This window comes from Leuciscus leuciscus, assembly GCF_965113295.1.
Source record: "Leuciscus leuciscus genome assembly, chromosome: 9".
Lineage (NCBI taxonomy): Eukaryota > Metazoa > Chordata > Actinopteri > Cypriniformes > Leuciscidae > Leuciscus > Leuciscus leuciscus.
The window spans coordinates 6,478,116-6,501,484 of NC_138733.1; the positions used below are offsets into that span (position 1 = coordinate 6,478,116).

The window sequence follows — 23,369 nt, forward strand, 5'->3', positions numbered from 1 at the left end:
CCTACGTTTCCTTCCATTAATAATAATAATGTCTAGTGCAGTACGTGGCTGTGATATATATAAACCTACCAACGTCCGTTGCCATGATTTTTGGAATGACTTATCTCGAGAGGAAAAAATGACGTTTTAGTCGCATAACATCAGTTAATGGTAACGCTGTCATTTCACAATAGTTTTTAATCGATATAAAAAATAAAATAAAAGTTTTGCGCGAATCTTTAATGGAAACGCGCCTACTGTTACGCCCTCTAGCCGTATCTGTTTTGTTTTCTCTCTCTGTGTGTGTTTTCTGTTGCCTCCCCTGCCCCCTGCTTGTGGCTTTTGTAAAGCTTTTTTTTGTTTTGTTTTCTTCTTTTGACTTTGTAAGGTATTTGCACCTTTCTTGATGCTTGTTTTATTTTTGAATTGGGGGAACAGGTTAGGGGCTCTTTACATGTTGCGACATGTAGACCTTAACCCTGTCTAGTAACACCAGGTAAGGAGTGGTTGCCACCTATTGTATGTTTTTGATCTTGTTAGGTTCCCTTTTCACATTTTTTTGTGTGTTTTCTTTTGTTGTATCTTTGTTTATGTGAATATGTAAATACATTTAATTCATCTTAGTAAACCTTTACTTATTTTGCTTCATGCTTTGTTGGTGGTCTGTTTGAGTCTCCTTCTGTCTAGTAAGACAGTGTTGTTATAGTTGGTTCTGTTCTAGTTTATGTTTTACGTCTCTTCGACACCCCTAGACCAATAGGTCTAACTACTAACTCATTACTTCTGGTTATCCAATCACTATCTAATACCTAGAGTATAAAAGATTATTAATTACACGTTTGAGTTTGCAGATGATGACGCAAACATTCAACCCCATCCTCTCCACCACCACCAATATGGTCCATGTCCTCACCTCCCGGGGGCTCGGTTTCGCCAAAGAACTTTATCATTCAAATTTCTGTTTTCATTTTCTGGTCTATTAATTAATAATGTCATTGTGATATCATCTCGCCTTCCGAATCTTTCTAGTAGAACTAGATGATACTGTGCTTTTGGAACCAACTCCATATTTTGTTCATCTCACACCATTTACTGGAATGTATTTGACATGAAAATGAAATGTTGCTCATTGTGACGACTTCTTACGACATATCTTCATGTGAGTCAGAAGGCTTCTTTTATGTTTGAAACTCTTCTCACACTGAGTACAGTTGTGCGGATTTTCACTAGTATGAACTCGCTCGTGTAATTTCAGGTTTCCAGACTGAGTGAAACTCTTGTCACAATTTGAGCACTTGAAAGGTTTTTCTCCAGTATGAATTCTTTGGTGCTGTTTCAAATTGCCCGCTGTGGTAAAGCTCTTCCCACAGTCACAACACACATGATCTCTCACTTCATCATGTGTTTTCTGGTGCAGTTTAAAACTGTCCAGCCTTGAATAACTCTTTCCACAGAGAGAACACACATAAGGCCTCTCACCTGAATGCAGTTTCAGGTGTTGTTTTAGATTTGATAATGAAATAAAATCTTTACCACACTGATCACAATTAAATTGTTTTTCTCCAGAGTGAACACGCAGATGTTTACTGAGACCTGATGCTTGAGAAAAACTCTTTCCACACTGAGTGCATGTATACGGTTTCTCTCCAGTGTGAATTTTCATGTGTCTCTTAAGGTTTGCTTTCTCTGTGAAACTCTTTCCACACTGAGTGCAGGTGTTTTTGGCTTTTGTTCTTGGAATTGTAACGTTATGATGTTGTTCTTCCTCTTCATTCAGTTCTTGTTTTTGCTCTTTCACTCTCACCTGGTCTAAAATACACAGAAATACAGTTTGAATCAGTTTAAGTGAACCCAGAGGGTTGTTCCATAAAACAAGATTAGAATTCAAGCCAGGCTTACTTTGGTTAGTCAGACTTTTTGTCGGTTGATTCTGCTTCAAAGCAAACTTAAAATAGTTTGAACTCAGTTACTCTGGCAACTTGTGCTGGGAAACTAGCCTGGTCCAGGGCAGGCTAACTGTCAGGCTAAGCCTCAGTTGTTACACAGATCCTCTAACACTGACCAGGAACACAATGACTGACACTCTCTCATATCATTTTTTGACTTTATTAACCATTATCAGTCCAAAAATAAATATACAGTAAAGAAAATCAACTTAAATAAGGCTACAATGATAATTGAGACAATATAGACCTACAAACGTGTGTATATGTATATATATATATATATATATATATATATATATATATATATATATATATATATATATATATAAAATCCAGGTTTTATTTACTGGCTGAATGTTTTGTGCCCAAGATTTAATAACATAGGTTTGAAGATTAATGAATACATTTCTCTCTGGTTTTATTTGGCAGCTGTAGTACATTTTTATGGTTATTAGAAGAACATTAGAATCTAAAATAAAATAAAATAAAAGCTTATTAAAGCAGAAGGAAAATGAAATTAATGTGTTTTTATAAAATGTTAAAATGTGAATATATATATATTTGTTTGTGTTTTTTAGAGTCTGGAATAGAGGATTGTATATCCTGTACCAGAAATCTTTTCAATAAATTTCAATAAATTTAGTTATTTGCTATATTAGCCTACACTTGATTTACCCTATAGTCCCTTTACAGTTATTTCTATCATAAAAATACATTTGTAGGTTTAAAATTCTAAATAAGGCACATCTAATGTCCAACAACAAATATTTTAGCATATATATATATATATATATATATATATATATATATATATATATATATAAAATGTACTTTATTATGTCTTTCAAGTCAAACACATTTAACACAATTATACAAATAGTTATTTAGTTAGGCTAATATGTAGGCTATTCCTTTATTTTATGGAATATTCTTTAATTTTAGAGTTGCACATATCTTTTCAAAATGTATACTTTTACTCTTAATTTCACGTTATCCTCTCCATAATAAACTAAATCTAACCAAACATTCTTACTTTCTCCAAAAAAAAAACAAAAAAAACAAACAAACAATTATTGCTTTAAAAGCTGTAATTCTCAGCATTCTAAGTAAGTATAAGTCATCTTTGTTAAGTAGCTTAGGTCCTAAACCCAAAACTATATTTTGCATCTTTATTATATTTGGTTTCTTAAAAAATTATTCCCTGAATTACTTCTGTTCAATTTTTTATTATTATTTTAAGTATAAAATATATGAGTGTGATGAGCTATAAGTTCACTGCAACTTATCCAACTTCCTAAAGATAAATTATTATAATTAGAAGATATTTCTGGTGTTATAAAACATCGCATAGTCTATTAATTTTCCAAGCAAAATGTATATTGGTCAGAATTATTGCGCTCCTATTTGGCGCGCATGCACGCAGCAGCGCTCATTCAATGTGAAGTTTTGCAGCAAAATGGAAATATTTCCACGACTTTCTAAGATTTACAGATGGAGAATATTCCTGTGAAATGTAAGTTTTGCAAACACCATGTCTCAAACGCATAAAACAACACAAAATTTCGATTTGATCTATGATCAACCTCTAGGGCTGCTTAAGAAACGCGTGCACACACAGTTATCTAGACTAGATAAACCTGGATCAAATTAGTGGGATTGTGTGAACTTGAATTACCTTTTATGAAACCGCTTTAGCCCAAACTTATTTGTTAGGTTTATTCAAGTCGGGTTTTGGAGTTTAATCCCCGCTTTTCTTAGCATTTTTTGTGGAACAACCCTCTGATTTAATAGCAGAAAGCAACAGAGATCATATGTGGCAAAGTTTTGTTCTGTCATTCATTGTTAATATAGTAAAAATATGTTTGACAACTGCTATATACAAGGTTATGGTCATTTGGATGTATTTCTCTATTATTTATCATCCATATACTGCTTATTAATTCACATCTACCAAAGCAGTCAACAATGAAGAATCAAGAATGGACACCAACCTATTTGTTCCTCGGTATCTTCATGTTTTATTCTGGATGGTTCTGGATCACTCATGTCTTCAATCTCCTCTTTAATAAACTCCATCTTTAACAGTCACACAGATTTCAGCTGCTACTCCTGGAGTTTGTCCTTCTCTTGTAGGATGATGGGAATATTCCCAGTATTTATTGGTGAATTGTTGTGGGAGGGGCTTCACTGCAGGTGTGAACTGTGATCACTGTGTTTTTATCCAATCTGCATTTAAAAAGTACAAAGTCATCATGATAAACTGCTGCTGAAAAGCCTCTTTGTCTCCAAAAGTTCCCTGTTTTCAGCTCATTCATTATGGTGATGTCTGAGATCTTCTGTAAATTGGCACTTTAAGCAAATTTTTTTTGGTGTCAACAGACTGAAACAAACTACAGCATCATCACCTTTAACTTCAGTTCTTGTCTTTGACTTTTCCCTCCATCTGGTCTGAAATAAACATATGAAAACATTAGCCTAAGTTGTTAGAATGAGTTCAAGGAGGATAAATGTGAATATTGAAGTGAACCCTGATTTAATAAAGTAAAACAAGTAAGATCTATTTATCAAATATCAGATCTTTGATGTACCAAAGATAAGTTTCGTAATCCTCTTGTTAATAGTCAAAATTTGAATGACAACTGCTGCACAAGATTATGATATTTACAGGAGTCATGGAGTTAAATTTAATACATTTTGAGACCTTTTTAAGACTCCCTCCATACATTTACCTTACATTTACTTTCCTATATATTGATTGTAAGATAGCACAACTAAACAGTCTTAGTTTGTGATAACTCCTTATCAATGCAATATAATTTAGGTGGGAACGAAGCACAAGAGAATTAATAGAGTGACTAACGGCCCATTCACCCCTGGTTCACACCGGATGCGGAAGCGTCGCGGAACGGAAAATCACGCGCGGTCCGGCGCCTGCCTGTTCACACTAGACGCGTATTCTCCGCGGCGGTCGACAAGCGCTTCTGCTCAGTTGTTGTTTATTCAGAGCTATTTTTACATCATGGGTAAGTAAATAACCTCATAAAATGAATACACCATGTTTCTGCAACCAAGAAGTTTGTACACTTCTTTTATTAATCCGTTGTCGAGACACACACACAGCCAGAGAGAGAATATGGTAGATAGTTTTTTTTTCTTTGTTTGTTTTCATCTTTCTAGTCTGTTTAGATACACAAATATGATCGCATTTGTCACTCGCGGTATTTTAATTTGAAAATTGCTTTTATTTTGACAATTGACCGGATGTCTCGTGTTTCTTGGTGTGACTTCCTGCCGGAATGGACGCGAATCACTCGCGGCTCGCGCAAAAAATAGACCAGACGCCGAAACTGGCGCTCCACGGCGCGGGCCGGCCGCGGCGCTCCGCGTCTGGTGTGAACGACACCATAGGTTAACATGGGCGCCGAAAGGAAGCGGCCTCCGTTCCGCGCCGCTTCGGCGTCGCTTCGGCGGCCGGTGTGAATGGGCCGTCACACCGGCCGCCGAAGCGACGCCGAAGCGGCGCGGAACGGAGGCCGCTTCCTTTCGGCGCCCATGTTAACCTATGGTGTCGTTCACACCAGACGCGGAGCGCCGCGGCATGCCGCGGCCGGCCTGCGCCGTGGAGTGCCAGTTTCGGCGTCTGGTCTATTTTTTGCGCGAGCCGCGAGTGATTCGCGTCCATTCCGGCAGGAAGTCACACCAAGAAACACGAGACATCCGGTCAGTTGTCAAAATATAAGCAATTTTCAAATTAAAATACTGCGAGTATTAACTAAACACACAAACAAACAGGGAAACAGCGAGAGAGAGAGAGGCAGGCAGGAGTTGATAAGAAGTGAAAATGGATGATGTCAAATTAATCGTTGAGGTGGAGAAGTACAGGGAGTTGTATGACCCCCAGCACATGTACTACAAGGACAACAGCAAAAAGGACAAATGTTGGGAGGCTGTAGCAGCAGCAATCGGATCAACAAGTAAGTATAGCCTATCGTTTGAATCAAAAGGTGTCCCACAAGTTCTGTGCAAAAATAATTGTCCATAGATTGTGAAATATATTTCCTCTATAGATTAAATAATAGCCTACATCTTCAACACTGTGACCAAATTGAATCCTGCTACAGGGGCCACCAGACAGGGTCCCTCAGCCATTAACTCCACCATCCCCCATTCTCCTTAAAGACTACTCACTAAATGCAGTTTTACAGCAATATTATATTAGAAAAAAATAATATAGCTTACATACAGATAGGATAAATACAAGTATCATTGTAAATACAGCTTTAATTGTTTAAAACTTTTTACTTTTATTTAGACCTCATATTCCACTAGAGCAAGCTCATTTGGAAGAGACATATAGTATTATTTTTATGTATTGCATATTGTGGTTGTACCTATAAAGTTTTGACAATAAATTCCTCCCATAATGTTAATATGTCATCTATTAACACATTTGGCTCATAATAACCCACAGATTTATCTTTATCTCTAAGTATGTAAAAAAGAAATCATAGATAAAGATGTAAGCAATGCTTAAATAGTTCAGTGAAGACTGTAACTTTACTGTAAATAGACATGTAAATTCCTATCTAAAGAAGAGGTTGATGTCAGAGTCCATGAAATAATGACAAATAAATTGATTTTTCTTCACATTTATTTCAAGCATAATATACAGCAAATTAAGGCCTTAAATAATGTGTATATCTATCTCCCCTCAAATCCAAGTCCCTCTAGCTGTGGTTCAGCATGTCACTCACACCATCCTATCCTGCCAGGACACACTGCCCTCTGGAGAGAGGAAAAATGCACTGAGTTTTTCTCTTGATTCATATGCATCCCTGCGTCCTCTGTTGCCACCCATGTTCCTGGCATCCTGGAGATGTTCCCCTTGCTCTTCTGCCTCCTCCAACAAACTCTGATTTTCCACTGCGTTAAGGAGGTAGTTGTGCAGGATGCACACAGCCATAACAACAGCATCCACATTCTCTGGTGCCATTGCGATGCGTGTATAGAGAACTCTCCACCTTGCTGCCAGAATGCCAAAGGCGCATTCCACCACCATTCTGGCCCTGGACAATCTGTAGTTGAATATCTTTTGCCCCCGATCAAGGTGTTGCCCAGGGAATGGCCTCATCAAGTACCTCTTCAAAGGGAAGGCAGCATCTCCCACCATGGTGTATGGTACTGGCCCTTTTTGGACGGCTCCTGGTAGAGGACAGTCAGCAGGAACATGCAACGTTTTGTTCTCCATGCAAATTCCCAAGTCCGATCCACTGTACACACCTCCATCACTTGCCCGTCCATAGTCCCCCACTTGGATGTTGATGAAACGGTAGTTTGCATCTACCAGTGCTAATAAAACGATGGAAAATGTTTTTTTATAATTGAAGTACTGACTTCCGGTTTTTGATGGTGCTTTGATGTTTACATGTTTCCCGTCAATGGCGCCAAGGCAGTTCGGAAAATTCCACTTAATCCAGAATGCAGAGGCGATGTCTCTCCACATCTGCTCCGTGGGCCTGGGAAACTGGGTGTCCATCATCCGCCTCTCTATTGCCCGGCAGGTCATGTGTACGGAGGTGGACACAGTACTTTTCCCTAACCTGTACTGGAAAGCCAGGCTGGAAAATGTTTCCCCTGTACCAAGGAATCTGTGGAAATAAAGAAAATGTAAATTTTAAATGATATCTGTGGGATAAAAACAGGAAAAAAATGTGAGCCTGACGCCAGGAGGAAAAGTGTGTAATTTAGCCTATGTAAAAGTATATGATTCAAGAACAACAGTAAACAGTACTTAGTATTTAAAAAGAAATATCACAATAGAAATATCATAACTGTGTAATACAGATAATATTAAAAGGAGTAATTGCATTGTTTCCTATTAATTCATGTATGTTACTGTGTCACAGTGGAAGAATGCAAAAGGAGATGGAAACAATTACGGGACACATTTGTGAAGAACAAAAACAAAACTGCTCCGAGTGGGTCCGCTGGGGGCAGTGCAAGGGACTGGAAATATAGCACTATCATGTCCTTTTTGATACCTTATATGCAACCCCGAAGGTTAGTATTTGTTTTTCTAAGTGGAGGTATTTTTTTTGGATAAATGTATTTGATCTTGTGAACTTTCATACTCATTGTTGCAAATTATAATTTTTAATATTTTGGCTGTAGCCTGTATATCATAACAAAAGGTTTTTCTCTTTTTTTTTAAAGCTCGAAAAGTACTCTCCGGCCTAGTGATCAGAGCGAAGGAACATCTGCAGATCTAAGCTGTGATGAGACTGGACCCTCTGGACTGCTTTCAAGGCCTGCAACACCAGGAACTCCGACACGGAGGTCTGCATCTTCCTCTCCACATCGAACCGATGGAGGACATACATCTACCCAGCTTGCAAACCCCCAAACACACCCCAGAGTTCAGGCCTTGTCATCAGGAGCCGCCACTGATACTTCACAAACAACAAAAAAGAAAAGGCAAAGGTCAACTATAGAAGGACCAACAGAACAAGGGCTCCTGCAATTCCTCACAGCCGAACAAGCACCGGTCCCTCCGCATGTCCCCAAAGATGAGGAGGAGATGTATTTTTTCGCCCTCAGCCTTGTCCCCAGACTTAACAGACTGCGCCGTAGCTCACAAACAAATGCTCAAATACATATTTTACAGTACCTCACGGACTTGGAAAAAGAAGAACAACAACTGACCCAAGCTATCCAACCAACCCCATTATCTTGGCAGCAGCCAACCCAGTCACAAACACCAGATTATTCATATACATCAACATCCCATTATCAACAAAGCCACCTTCCACCCCCCACCCCATCATATCAACAACAAACACAACCCCCAATGTCCCACTCACAGCAGAGACAACAATACACCCCATTGCAAACTCCAGCTCGAGAAAGGGGTGTGAAGAGGAGCATGTCTATGCTTGAGGAGCTTGAAGATCTCTCACCCCCCACAACATTTCACCATTTTTAGTAGAACTGGGAGAACCTGAATAAATCTTTGTTGTTTCAAAGACTTTCATTTTTTATTTATATATTTACATTTGTCTAAGAAGTTCTAATTTTGTTAAATTATATTGTTTTTTGTATTATAGTTAAGGTTTTAGATTGTAGTTTTGCAGTTGTAAATAAAAAAAAAAAAAAAAAAAAAATCACACAATACATTGTGCTTAAAATGCTTATTTATTTGTTATCTTACCTCAGTGTAACAGCAAGATGTTGTTTTGGCTGGATAGATTCCCGGTAATTGGTGGTTTGTTTTGTTAGATCAGGCCCAATCAAAGACAGAAGATCATCCATCTTTTCAGCAGACATCCTGAAGTATTTCACGTGGCGATCTCTGTCCAGGGACAATTCCGCCACAAGATGGTGAAACACACCAAATTCTTTTCTTTTTTTGTTAATGGGGTGGACCCACATTCTTCTTCTCCGGCGACAACTGCGAAGCAATAGATATAGGGCAAGGGCTCTCCTCCTGTCTACTCGCACTGTAAAACAGGAAGAGGAAAATAGATTTAATAAATTTGAAGAGAGGATGTATATTTCAACGGTATATCTACACTACTACTGTCTACCATATTCTCTCTCTGGCTGCGTGTGTGTCTCGACAACGGATTAATAAATGTGTAAAATTTCAGTTAAAGGTGTAAATCTATGGAACAGCTGTCATGAGGAACTAAAAATATGTGGGACACTTAATAAGTTAAAAAATTTTTTTTAAAATAAAGCACAAACAATATGAAACCATTTAAAGAATGATAAATGAACAAACTGCTTTTGTTGTATTTGGAATGTGCAACGGTATTGCAAAGGAAATAGTAATGTTTGAGTTTTCTGTTTATATTTGTTTGTCAACATTATAATGATGTAAGACAATAATTAGTAAATTAATAATTTAGTAAAATAGATGTTTCAAAAAGGGTAGGCATTATAAGCAATAGCTTCAGCCTACACCTGTTTCAGACTGCTGTAAATTTGTTGTTTGTCAGTTCAACTGTGTTGAAATTAAGTTGTCTGTCTGTCTGAAATAAACTAAACTAATCTAATAAAAGAAGTGTACAAACTTCTTGGTTACAGAAACATGGTGTATTCATTTTATGAGGTTATTTACTTACCCATGATGTAAAAATAGCTCTGAATAAACAACAACTGAGCAGAAGCGCTTGTCGACCGCCGCGGAGAATACGCGTCTAGTGTGAACAGGCAGGCGCCGGACCGCGCGTGATTTTCCATTCCGCGACGCTTCCGCATCCGGTGTGAACCAGGGGTAACCCAATGCAACGTTTATTACAAAGAGAAACCAGAATAAGACCAATAAACAAAACAATTGACAAAACTTATTGAAGGGAGAAAATAAACCTCTCCGAGCTAACGGGACATTGAGTGCACACAGTATATTCAATAGACATATTTGTAACATATCAACTCTCAACTGTCTGCAAACCATAGCTCTTTTGTGGTACACTAATGACAAACCCGTACTGGTCAGACAGTTTACCTGTGATGACTTGAAAATATTATTTGAATTTTACTACGTTGCTTTGCTGGACGTAAATGCTGTGAATCCATGACAAATCCAAACACTAACTCACAGTTATAATTAAATGCACTGGGTGGCGCTGTGGAGTGTGTTGATTGTATTTGATCATATAATGTTGTCATTTGCCTCACGAAGTTTAGAATAACTTGGATGAAAATTAAAAAAAATTGATATTAACTCAAAAACTGCAATGCATTAAGCAGAACTGAAACTGAATAAGTTATGAATAACCTAGTTGCTATTTTAACTCTAAAGATTTATGTTGAATTGAATTAATTTAATCTAGTTTATGTTAATGGTTGAAAATAAAAATAATATGATAAGTAAATTAGAAACCAGCGGGTGGGTTTACTTTTTAAATTATATTTTTTTCAAGAAACTACTTTTGTCAGTGGAAAAATATATATTTTTGTGTCTTCTTACATTTTGCCATAGACAAACGTGTTCCTCGGCCATTTTGGATATCAGTGAGGAGATTGACAACCACTGACCGTCATTCACGTGGCAAAAACTAAAGAAAAAAGTAACTTACTGTAACGGAGAGCAGATCACCAGTTTGCATGGTGATTAAATTAAATTAATGAATGCAGTCTAAATCTACAAAAACCCGTCTCGCTCTGACTCAAGCTATTCTGACATTCCAAAGCACTCTCATTTACGACACCTCTGTTGTCTTGAGATTGCTCTGCGCAAGACGTGCAGCCCAAATGGCGCCGAAAAATGGTGTAAATCACTGATTACCTCTCTCTCTACATGATCTCTTACGTCTAAATCAACAAAGACCGTCTGTTTATGACCTGGAGAGACTAACGCTGACCAATGAGAGCGATCCCGAAAGCACCCCCCCCCCCCCCCCAGGGAGTCTCTCGGACACTGATTTACACGTAGACACTAATTAACTCTTCACAACAATAAAAGTGTTGTAAGACCAGATGCCAAAACATGTGGTCTCTGCTGAGTACATCAATTCAAGGAGTCAAACGAACGCACACACATAACCCTCACCCCGCAGCGCCGGGGACAAGAGTTCAGCGTGCGGTTGTGAACTTTCAAGACACATTCACACACACACACACACACACAGAAACACACGCAGGCCCCACCACGTGCGACCAAAATCCTTGTATAAAATATTTTAAATGTATTTTCTTGATGTGTGTATGATTTCCTATCCCAGATATTATGCCTATGTAGTTTATTGGCCTGTAATCACTCTGTGGTGCCCACAATCACAAGAAATTATGTACCTCCTTGATTTTAGATCTTAGAACTGTCATTCGCGGTATTGCCGTGTTCCACAAACCCCAACGATGCTGAATCTTTAACACAAAATATCAGAGAATGCATTGTTTATTAAAGGTACAATATGTAAGAATTTTGCATTAAAATATCCCAAAATCTCAAGGCCAGTGTTATATATTTTGTTAAGTTGATTACTTACAATATCCCAAATGTTTCCAACTATTTTTAAATCGTGAGAAAATTGCGATTTTAACCAAGGAAACGGGGCGTTAGAACAGGGGGGAGCTGGGAGTCGCCAATTGCGTCATATCCGCGTCACCCTCGGTTTCCGCTCGTACTGCGTGGAGTCCTGGACAAATGCGGAAGTTGTAGTTGTAGCGTCTATCAAGCAACAAACTTTAGCTTGTTTCTTGCAGTCGTTATGGGACACAATTATTCTTTACCGATTGCTGCTGGTTCTGTCGACAAAGCATGCTTAATTTTATATTTTCCAAATGTAGCATTCGGTAATAGTTATGTTTATGTAAGGAAAGTATTATTGCTTTAGATTTGTGTTTAGTTTATTGACATTGTTTATCACGTCTGGTGTTTATGGCCATGTAAATAAATATAGCATGTGTTATACATAAAGATTAATCAGTATTTTGGCAAATGATGTGGGCATGTTCGAATGTACTTTTACAACAATTGTTTAGAACACGTAAAACTGCGCAGCGTTATCACAACAATGAATTCGACAAATACAGTAACATCTATGATAACCAATTTAGTATTAAACCTTACTATTCTTGCGGTTAATTCATTTTAATGAAATAAAAGTGTGATGAGGTTTAAGAGTCAGGAAGGAAGAAGACAGGGGTCGGCGTGACTGGGACTCGTAGGCTAGAGAGAGAATAGAGGGCACCTTCCATCTAAAAAACTGACAGTTTTATTGCTTTATGGCCCTCAAAGCCCCGCCCCCTTTGACCGTGGGAATTTCCCACGCTAGCTCCTCCCACTTATGGGCTGTACAGTACACCGTGGGAATTTCCCACGCTAGCTCCTCCCACTTATGGGCTGTACAGTACACCGTGGGAAAATCGGATTTGTGTCACGCCTCCTTAGGGGTTGAACATTTGAAGCGTGGGAAAATTTCCCACGCTCAGTAGTTCTAAACAGTGTAAATTAAAACTTTTTAAAAAATGTACAATAAAGACATAGCCAGAGTGTGAGATCAGTGGTTTTTATTAAAGAAGACAGATGTACATTCATCACTTTCAAAACATCAATGAAATAAGTTAAAATTGCATTTTTCTCTAAAAGAGATATTAAAAAATGAGTTAGTGTTATTTAAAGATGTTAAAACATTAAAACAAGTTAAGAGTTTTTTAACTTTCAGACAGTATTTGTAAAACTTTTACATAAAACACAAACTAGTTTAAAAAGTGTTACGTTTTTACATACCCAGTTGTTAAAGACTCGGAGTTTAAAGATATATAAGTGGTTCGTTGTAGTGGAGCAAAGTGTAGAGCGTCCATTCAGTCCACAGGTCAGACAGAAATAAAGCAGTCTGAGGCCTACAGAGAGCCACACACAAACCCCGCCCCTACCCCCGCCCCAACAGATGTCACCGTGGGAAATTCCCACACCCCCCTTCAAGCTCCCAAATAGAAAACACGTCCGGTCAGCTCAGTAGCCAGACTTAAATGACCAAAGAAAACCGATGCAACGGCCCGGAGAGACCACACCCCCTAACACGCCCCTCTCAAAGCTCATAGGTTGTGTGAAATTAAGACACACCTCTCAAATGTCATTGGATGATACAAATGACATCACTCATAGGAATCCCCCTACCACAGCATCACAGTTAAGAGTTTAAAAAGCAGCGGAAACTTCAAGTGAAATACTCATTTGTTTTATCTATCGTTTTTATACCGTTTTTATGTAAACCACTTTAAACATCCATATGAAATGTGGTAAATAGTCACGGTTTCCAATATTTAATTGTCACAAAATTATTCTATAATTTTAAAAGTAGGCTATAGTCTCCTAGAGTTTTTAAGGCTCGCGCACTTATCATACCACACACACACACACACACACACACACACACACACACACACAGAGCGCCGCTATGTCTACCGAGGTGTTATGGGGCATATGGTAGCATCCTGCATATTTAATTTTTTCTCTTTTTGACGGAATTGTGTGAATTAGTTTTATTGCAGAGCTTATTTGAAGAGATGGGTCAAATTCGACATGTTTTTTCTAGTCATACAAATCAGGTATCAGACTCCATACCACATGCAGAGATGAAGGGTTTCTTTGAAAATTAAGCGGGGAAAAAGGTGTTTTTAAAACGCATCGTATCGCAATCTTTAAAAGGAGTCATTTGAGTATTTCATTTGAGTACCCAACCGACGAAGGAGACACACCATCGAGCCAGCGCAATGTCTACAAATCATCATTATGGAGCAGAAGGAGACGAACGCTCTTTTGATTCCGAATTAGTGGAAATTCTTAACGATTTATGTGAGTATTTTTATCATAAATCATAACCTACAAAATTGAAAAGATATCTCAATAAATGCTTTTATTTTCAGATGATACATCATTCCCCGAAGGTGTCGCGCCAGGTGATTTTTTTCAAGGTACGAGGATATATTTTTGTCATGTCTTTTTTAAATATTTACTATTTAATATTTGTTTTAAAGAAAAAACTACTTTCAACAGAAATCACAGACGACGCACCGGCTCATAGCTCCACCCAACCGCCGGACCCAGCCAATCAAATTTACGAAGACGTCACGCCCAATTCAACCCCTACAGCTGTGGTCTGTGCGGACACAGAGAGTACCGAAAGTCAAACCTCACGTCCAGTCGAAGAGGAGAATTCTCCCCGTTCGAGCCCGTCTTTGGATGAGGGAAACACCGGATCGATTAACATCATTGACGCTTCACACAGAGGGGTGAAACGTCTTCGGGAAATTTATGGAGAAGAATTAATCTATCCGGAGAGAGGTAAGGGAAAAAGAAAACTATTTGGTCTAATCTTTTATATTTTTTATTCGCTGAATTTTTTTAATTAACCGAATATTGTTTTTAGAAGAAAACAGTACATCTGTTACATCGACAACTGGAGGAAAGAAACGATTCGAGAAATATTCTCCCGAGAGTCCGAATACGGATGAATACGGTAAGATTTCTTGTTTCATTAGACTATATTTTATCTATATTAAATAATTCATATAATATATATATTTTTTTTTTTTTTTTTTTTTTCTTTAGAAGAAATCACCTCTTCTCCAGAAAGAGGGGCCGAGGTGTTTTTGGCTTCTCAGCAATCGGTACTGGAGAGCATCAATTCGGAACGGGACTTATCAGAAAACAGTGATGAAGACGACCAGAGGTTTAGTCCTCTGTACAATCCTGCAGATCTCCGTGGATTGAGTTATGCCACTTTACGGAGTGCAAACAGAAGCTTCCAACGTGTTATCGAAATCGCCACACTACCTCTCACTTACCATCAGACAGCGGATATAGTTTCAAGAGGGCAGACCGGTATTACGGACCTTCTACATAGAGTCATTGATACACAGAATCAACACACCGCCGATTTAAGAAGTGCGGTGGAATTTTTCGGTGTTTGCCAAGACCGTGTGTTGGAAGAAAACAGACAGTTGCGCAACACGGTCTTATCACTTCAGCAAAACCTTTTGGAGGTGAGGAATGATCATTCATTGTTAATTACTGTACTGTCCCTAATATCTGAAAGATTACATATTATTCAGAGACAATCGAGGGACAGGCCTACATAAAATGATGATTGACTAGTTTTTTAAAAAACATTTCACTGTTATTGTTTTAAAATCGTATGGCTGTTATTGTTTTTTATCTAACTGTGTGAGATTTTGTATTTGTGTTTCAGTTTTTAAAATCTATTTCTCTGTTATTGTTTTTTATCTAGAGGTGTGTGTATGGGTGATTATGTTTTACTAATACCCTACATTTTATGATGTATACCTATTAAAAACATTGTGATGTATATTTAATGGCATCCTTCTGTTTCACACAATTTTAAAAATAAAAAACATATCAAAATGTTTCCTAAAAGACAGAGAACCGACTCAGAGTGTGATGATATAACTCGCTCAAGATCTAGAGGTACGTCTGAGAATAATGAGAGACTGAATATTTTAATACGTCAACAGTTAAGAGGTCTAAATAGTAGTGTTTTGTCTAATACGGAGAGATTGGATAATATTATAATCGACCAGCATCGCTGGATAGACCCGACCGGGGATGATGGAGATGAGAGCGCACAGACAGGTGGTACACTAGGGACATCTCAAACGCGGCCTACGGAGTTAAGTCGTGCGGAGATAGATGCTCTGATGACTGATGGTGGTGTTGTTCGGGGTTTCACGATAACACCACGACCGCGTTTTAACGGTGTAGAGTTACAGAGATCGTTAGATCTCAGACAAATACAGACCACCGATTTTGTAGAATATAATTCACGCCTCCATAATATCCTAAACGAGGTGGTTGACCTTTCACATCAGCTGGCGGGCGAGACGGGGTTCATAAACATAGCGCTTGCAGGAGAAAGTTTGCCGGGGTCAGTAAATGCAGTATTAACACCTGATAACAACCACGATGCTTCATTATTCATAAATCAGATTGAGCAAGTTGCTCAGAGTAATGCTGATCTGGCTAGTGACTCGACCCTAGCATTACAAATCTCAATTGTGAGAGATAAAACAGGAGGGGGAAGAAGAAAGATCAATCACCTAGCTATCAGCGAGAGTATCAGTAGGAATAAAATGCATTTATTTAGCCCCATTAATATCGATAATGAAATGTGTTTGAGCTACTGTCTAGCATATTTCCTTAATCCAGATTTCACAGATCAAGAGTTACACACACCTGCGATGGAGATTCACACGGGATGTGGTTTTATGGCACACGAGCAGATAGCTCTCCATAATTTGTCGGTTTTCGAAAATAAATTAGACATAAAAATTGTAGTTTTTTATAGAGACTGTTCTGGTAAGGTGGTTGTGTACAAAAACACAGACGAATTACACCCAAAGACAGTCCATCTATTTCTGCACGAAGGACATTTTCATCTAATAAAAAATTTAACCGGATTTATTGGAAGCTCGTACGTGTGTGAATACTGCTTCAAGGGGCATAAAGACAGAAAAACACACGAATGTCAGTTTGTTTGCAAGATATGTATGACATCTGCGTGTCGCACGTATGCGAGCAGAACAAGACAGTGTGCAGAATGTCTAAGATTCTGTAAAAACAACTACTGTTACGAAACACATAAAAAATCACAAACCCCCGGCGAGAGATCTCAGTGTGAATCTGTGAGATTCTGCTCAAAATGCCATGCCGTTTATAGAACGCCCTCTGATGGTGAAAAAATAAAACCTCACAAATGCTCTCCAGAGTATTGTCTACATTGTTGTGAGATTTTGACGAGCGACGGTGGTCACGAATGTTACATTCAGCCTCTAAAACCTGAAGGCAAAGACAAAAATTACATTTATTATGATTTTGAAACATTCGTTCAAGATGGGAGACACATAGCAAATTATGTTTGTGCAATGACAGAGACAGGCGAGACGTTTGAAGCTGCGGGGGTAGATTGTGTGGCTCGTTTGATTAAACACTTCAGACGCCCAAAATATACAGGATACACGTTTATTGCACATAACTCGTCCGGTTTTGATGCATATTTACTCCTTAATTATCTTGTCGGGGAGGGCTTGACGCCAAAAGTTATTATGCAGGGATGTAGAATTCTATACATGTATGATACTGTGTTTAAACAACGGTTCATCGACTCATGGCAATTTATCCCCTTTAAACTAACTAACATACCCAAGGCCCTTAACTTAGATACACAGGAGAAGGGTTATTTTCCGCACCTTTTCAATAAACCAGAAAATGGAGAATATATCGGTCCCTATCCTGCAAAAGAGTTTTACGGTTATGAGACAATGAGTGAAGCCGAGCGTGTCAGATTTGACACTTGGTACGCAGATGTATCGAATGATATCTTTGACTTCAAAAAGGAGATCGCTTTTTACTGTAGGAATGATGTAATTATTCTACGAAAAGCCTGCAAATGTTACAGAGACGAATTTATAAATTTCACAAATATCGATCCGTTCAAATCCATCACATTACCAGGTGTGTGTATGAAAACTTTCAAAACAAATTTTCTCTCGCGCGACACACTGGCTCTAACACACAGCCACGCCTATATTAATCAACACAAGACGTTTTCAAACGTATCTATCCAATGGCTTGAGTATGTCAAATTGAGTCAAAACGTGGAGATAGAACATGCAGTAAACATTGGCGAACGTGCGGTGGGGCCATATCACCTAGATGGTTATTATGAGGATGATAATGGGACAAAGATAGCCTTGGAATTCCTAGGGTGCTTTTTTCACGGTCACGACTGCAGATTTAAGGCAGAAGAAATTCAACCTTTATCGAAAGTGTGTTTTGGGGATCTCAGAAGGCAGTCGGATGCAAAACTAGAAACCCTGCGAAAAGTTTATGGATTGCGCGTTATTGTTATGTGGGAATGCGAATGGGAGGGGCTGAAACAGACAGACCGTGATGTCATGCGGTTCATGTCATCTTACGAAACACACGAGAGGCTGAGAGCTCGAGATGCTCTATACGGCGGTAGAACCAATGCGTACAAGTTGTATCACAAAACAGCTGAAAATGAGAGAATCGACTATTATGATTTCACATCGTTATACCCTTTCGTCCAGGCTACTAAAACGTATCCTATAGGTCATCCTAAAATTATATTCAAGGACTTTGAAGCGATAGAGAACTACTTTGGGCTAATAAAGGCCGAAGTTCTTCCTCCGCGGGGATTGTATCATCCAGTACTGCCTTACAGGTGTGCTGGTAAGCTAATGTTTCCTCTATGTAAGACTTGTGCAGAGAATCAGATTCAGGATACACAATGCTGCCATACAGAGGCTGAGAGATGTATTACAGGCACATGGGTGACCGTTGAACTCCAGAAAGCTATTCAACACGGATATTGCGTAATCAAAATACATGAAGTCTGGCATTTCCCAGACACGTCCGATACATTATTCACCGAATATGTTAAAACATTCCTTAAACTGAAACAGGAAGCGTCGGGGTATCCGTCCGATGTAGTGACAGAGACAGAAAAACAATCTTACGTAGCTGATTACCTGGATAAGGAAGGGATCCAGTTAGATCCGTCTAAAATAATAAAAAATCCAGCAAAAAGATCCATTGCTAAGCTCATCTTGAATACACTTTGGGGTAGGTTTTGTCTGAGATCTCACCTTGCACACAGTGAACTCCTGGCAGACCCAGAAGAGTTCACTCAGCATCTCTTTAACCACGCCCACGTAATACATCATTTCTCTTTCGTATCTGATTCAGTGGCTTTGATTCAGTCGAGTAGTGCACCGCAAGACCCATCTCCCACGCGGGATGTAAATCTTTTGGTAGGCGCTTTCACGACTTGTTACGGGCGACTCGAGTTGTATAATCTTCTAGATAAATTACGCGAGAGAGTGATTTATGCCGACACAGACAGCGTGATTTTTGTATCAAAAACCGGTGATTGGATTCCTGAGACAGGATCTTATCTCGGTCAGCTGACGAGCGAGTTAGATTCTGGTCAGCATATAATCCAATTCGTTTCCTCGGGTCCTAAATCTTATGCATTTAAGACATCCGATGGTCGTTCATGTCTCAAAGCTAAAGGCATCACGTTAACAGCAGAGAATGGTGAAATAGTTACGCTACAGAGTCTGACCGATCTTGTGCGAGGTTATGTCGAAAGAGGTGTCAGATTACACCTGTCCGCAAAAACAAACACCATCACACGGAATAAGAGGAGATTCACATTACACAACAGGTCAAATGTGAAAAAATTTTCCGTGGTGTATGATAAGCGGGTACTCCAACCAGATTATACTACATTACCTTACGGATTCTAGTAATATATTTTAAAAATGTGTGAAACAGATGTGTTTGACTGCAGACTGCAACATCCTTTTTCGGCAATCGTAGCCGGTCCAAGTGGTTCTGGGAAGACTTTTTTTGTGAAGAATCTAATGTATAATTCAGAGAAAATGTCCTCTGTCAAGTTTGACAATTTTGTCTATGTGTATACATCCTGGCAGCCAATGTATGATGAAATGTTACATGGTTTTGATATTAAATTCATTGAAGGTATACCAAAGAAATTGGATGACGAATCATTATTTCCTCCTGGCAAAACATCTTTACTCATCATGGATGATGTTATGATTCAAGCTGCTTCTAACACTGAAGTCGAGAAGATTTTTACACAATACATACATCATATGAAGATTAGCTGTTTGCTATTAATACAGAATCTGTTTTTCCAGGGTAAATCTACCAGAACAATCGGGTTAAATACAAATTATTTAATTATATTTAAAAATCCTCGAGATAAACAACAAATAGGCGTTTTAGGTCGTCAAATGTTTCCGCGTAATACACCATTTTTTATCGAAGCGTATCAAGATGCAACCGAACGGCCTTACAGCTATTTTTTGATCGATTATAAACCACAGACACCAGAAAAATACCGACTCAGAACGGATTTACTGTCAGACTACCCGGTGGTGTACGTCCCGAGGTGAAAATGAGCACAAGGCTTTCCAGAAATCTCTATCTCTTAAAGTTATTATACAAGAGCTCACCCAAGCAGAGACGTGTTATTCTGCATTCAGCCCCCGATGAGCTAATATTAGCTCTATGTGAACTGGCTCTCAATATTCTGCATGGCAAGGTCCCTCTAACTGCGAAACAGCACGGGGCTTTAAAAAGAAGGAAAAACGAGATAAAGTACGTTGCAAATAAAAATATTAATATCACCAGGAAGAGACGTATGATTAATCAAAAGGGCGGTTTTCTCCTCCCCCTACTCAGCGTAGCACTTCCCTTTATAACTAGCCTCATAACTAGAAACTGAATCTGAAGAGAAAAATGCAACATACCGAGAAATTGTATCTAGTGCCAAAACAACAGTTGGATAGACTAAGAACTGCACCGGTTCGTGAGAATATTCATGCGTTTGTGGAGAATGATTTGGATTCATCTATTAGAGATATACTACAGAGGCATGATTTGAACACTTACGAAAAATCCAAGCTCTACACTAATGTTTTACAACGATTCTTAAATGTGGTAAAACACGGTGATATGGAAAGTAACAGTCTAACTCTTACATTACCGGAACATGCGACACCTAGCCCCTCCCACACCCCCGAGGTTAGTATTGATGACGTCAGTGATGACCCAATCTTCTCAGAAGTTTTAAACAACGTTCCTCAGAGAAGCTTGAAAAATGTAAAATATATTATGGATAAAATGTCCAAAGCCAAACACTTGTCTTCATGGACTGTTGATGGAGAATTTGTCTATAAAGGGAGAATCATTCCCGGATCCCATATATTTGATCTGGTAAAGAGCGTAACATCACCACGGATGAGGCATGACAATCGACGCCCTGGCGGCTGGTACGAGTTTCTGGATGCATTTGCAACATTAAATATTCCTCATTCGACTGTAACCAATCATAATGTAAGACGGTTGCTTGAATCACTTAAAAGGAAAACACACGTGGATGACTTTGGTAGTGCACCTGCTAAGTCTTTGAAAAAACGCCACACACACACACACGCACACGCCTCTGATGAAAACGTATTTAACTCGCCCAGCGTAGATGCAGAACAATGGATGAATTTTTAACAACTATATGTAATGGGTTTGTTATGTTTGTTTTTTCACAAAATATTATCATGTGTGAGATTTTCATTATGTGTATTTGTGTTTTTAGTTTTTAATCTATCCATGTTATTGCACAAACATATTGTATATAACGACCATGTATGTTGTGTTATTGTTTTGATGTCAAATAAAAGAAAGAAAACGAGATTATCCACCTGATTACGAGTCGTTTATTCATTACATATTCTTTATTTATTCGTTACACAGGAATTAATAAGACTGGAACATTTTACCAGACTGTACACACTGGATACATTTAAATCTTTTACTATCACAGACTATGGGTTTTATTTTTTTCACAAAAAGAGAGACCATAACATCATTTCTTAATAGATTATCGTCATGGTAGAATTTCATTATATCTTCATACTTAACACCTCGTGAAATATGATACAGAAAAAAGACACAATGCTCCCCGCAGGTGACAGATGTAAAATCTTGGACTTGTCTGGTAGAATGATGAACTTGGGTAGAGTTGTTTTTTAGAAAGTAGAGAATAGATGCAGGGAAAAAATCTGAATCCGGAGGATTCCCGAAGCTGTCAAAAAAACATCCGACCCCGTTTAGATCCATGTACAATGCTAACCAATGGTGGCCCGGTTCGTCCGATCGATCCGTATTACAAATTAATAGAGCTGGAAGATCTATCAACGGTTCTTTGGGGAGATGATCGCTAGCGTATACTCCTAAAAAATTTACATTACACGTAATGTTGTCCATAATTCCAGTTAGCTCCACAGTGTTCATTTCAAGTCGTTTAGTAGTGTTCTGCCAACACCTGTCTCCGATTTGATATTTCAAGAAGAGCATCATACGTAGCGTAAATCAAAATGTTTACTGTGTTTTGTAGAGGCTCTCTAAAACGTGCTTCTAACCTAATATTCCCTGATCTAATCAGTGACACATGCTGCGAACACTCTTCATCAGGAGCAAGATTATAGGCAAACAGTGTGTAGCCGTTGAGAAAATCCTCCCTGTCTATGGCCAAAGACTGGTTCTTCAGATGTCTCCCCGTGGCGGTAACCAGCTGATAATATTCTCTTACAGCATTTCCTAAATTAAATTGTGGCTGAAACGGCCGATTTGGGACATGAGCGCCGTCAGAGGTGAGATTTAAATATTCAAGATTAAAATGTTTGAACGCAAATGGGTTTTTTTCGAAGGAGCCAGTAAAAGCATCATTATCCGTCAATGCTATAATGATGGATTTTGGTAAAGTCCCGAGGAAGAGGTTTTCATGATTTGAGACGCGAGATCCAGCGGGAATACTAAAATTCTTGACACAGACTCTATCGAAAGCATACTTGGCTGTGGCCGAAAGTAAAGCTTGAGCATGACCCAAACGCACCGAAGGGGAGACAGACACTCTTTTGATAAAGAGAGAAGCGGAGATTATTTTTAGTTTATAATCGATCGCGTCCCCGCGCATAAGGCAGAATGCGTCTTTCGCTCTAGTTAAACGAATACGAATATCTACACCGTTCAAAAGTAATTTCGGCTGAAAAAATATATCGCTGTGTATAGGGGCTAATAACTCCACAACATTGCTCCCATCTGTAAACGCAGCCCTTTTTGTTAAACCTGCATTTGCACCTGCCGGGTCTGTGGCATCCATATGACCAGCGGTATCTTTGTAAAACAGTCCAGCTGAAAAGTTATTCTCTAGGGTATCTTTTCCATAATTAATGAGCATCTCCAAAATACACCTGTACGGATACGTGCTGGATGATTGTGACACTAGCCGATCTCCTAACGAAACATCCACCTGCGAGAAAATCGTTGAAGCCGGGTAATTAATCAGCGCCACGGGAGCTCCTTGCGGTACA

The 23,369-nt window shown here is 38.7% G+C and overlaps 3 protein-coding genes across 7 annotated transcripts in view; 1 reads left to right on the forward strand and 2 right to left on the reverse strand.

Moving 5' to 3' along the window:
- LOC309506318 (uncharacterized protein) overlaps positions 1-23,369 on the reverse strand; it is a 259,358-nt gene that overhangs the window by 70,531 nt on the left and 165,458 nt on the right. The window lies entirely within an intron of this gene.
- The window catches only part of LOC309506336 (uncharacterized protein), a 253,365-nt gene continuing 236,569 nt past the window's right edge, over positions 6,574-23,369 (reverse strand). The window contains exons 2-3 of the mRNA XM_082180199.1: positions 9,133-9,421; positions 6,574-7,573 (exon numbers count right to left, since the gene is read on the reverse strand). Of these exons, the coding sequence (XP_082036325.1) occupies positions 6,676-7,573; positions 9,133-9,353 (1,119 nt within the window). The 5' untranslated portion in view covers positions 9,354-9,421 and the 3' untranslated portion in view covers positions 6,574-6,675. The remainder of the gene's footprint in view (positions 7,574-9,132; positions 9,422-23,369) is intronic.
- LOC309506216 (uncharacterized protein) lies at positions 13,638-20,153 on the forward strand. 5 transcript variants are annotated; one of them, XM_082179918.1, is made up of 5 exons: positions 13,638-14,226; positions 14,298-14,345; positions 14,428-14,715; positions 14,801-14,890; positions 14,983-20,153. In XM_082179918.1, exon 5 carries the CDS (start codon positions 15,795-15,797, stop codon positions 19,719-19,721), a length of 3,927 nt encoding a protein of 1,308 aa, XP_082036044.1. In that variant the 5' UTR covers positions 13,638-14,226; positions 14,298-14,345; positions 14,428-14,715; positions 14,801-14,890; positions 14,983-15,794; the 3' UTR covers positions 19,722-20,153. The 5 variants fall into 4 exon arrangements, with proteins under 5 accessions (XP_082036044.1, XP_082036047.1, XP_082036048.1 ...); XM_082179922.1 differs by having other exon boundaries at positions 14,804-14,890; XM_082179919.1 differs by having other exon boundaries at positions 13,638-14,345; positions 14,804-14,890.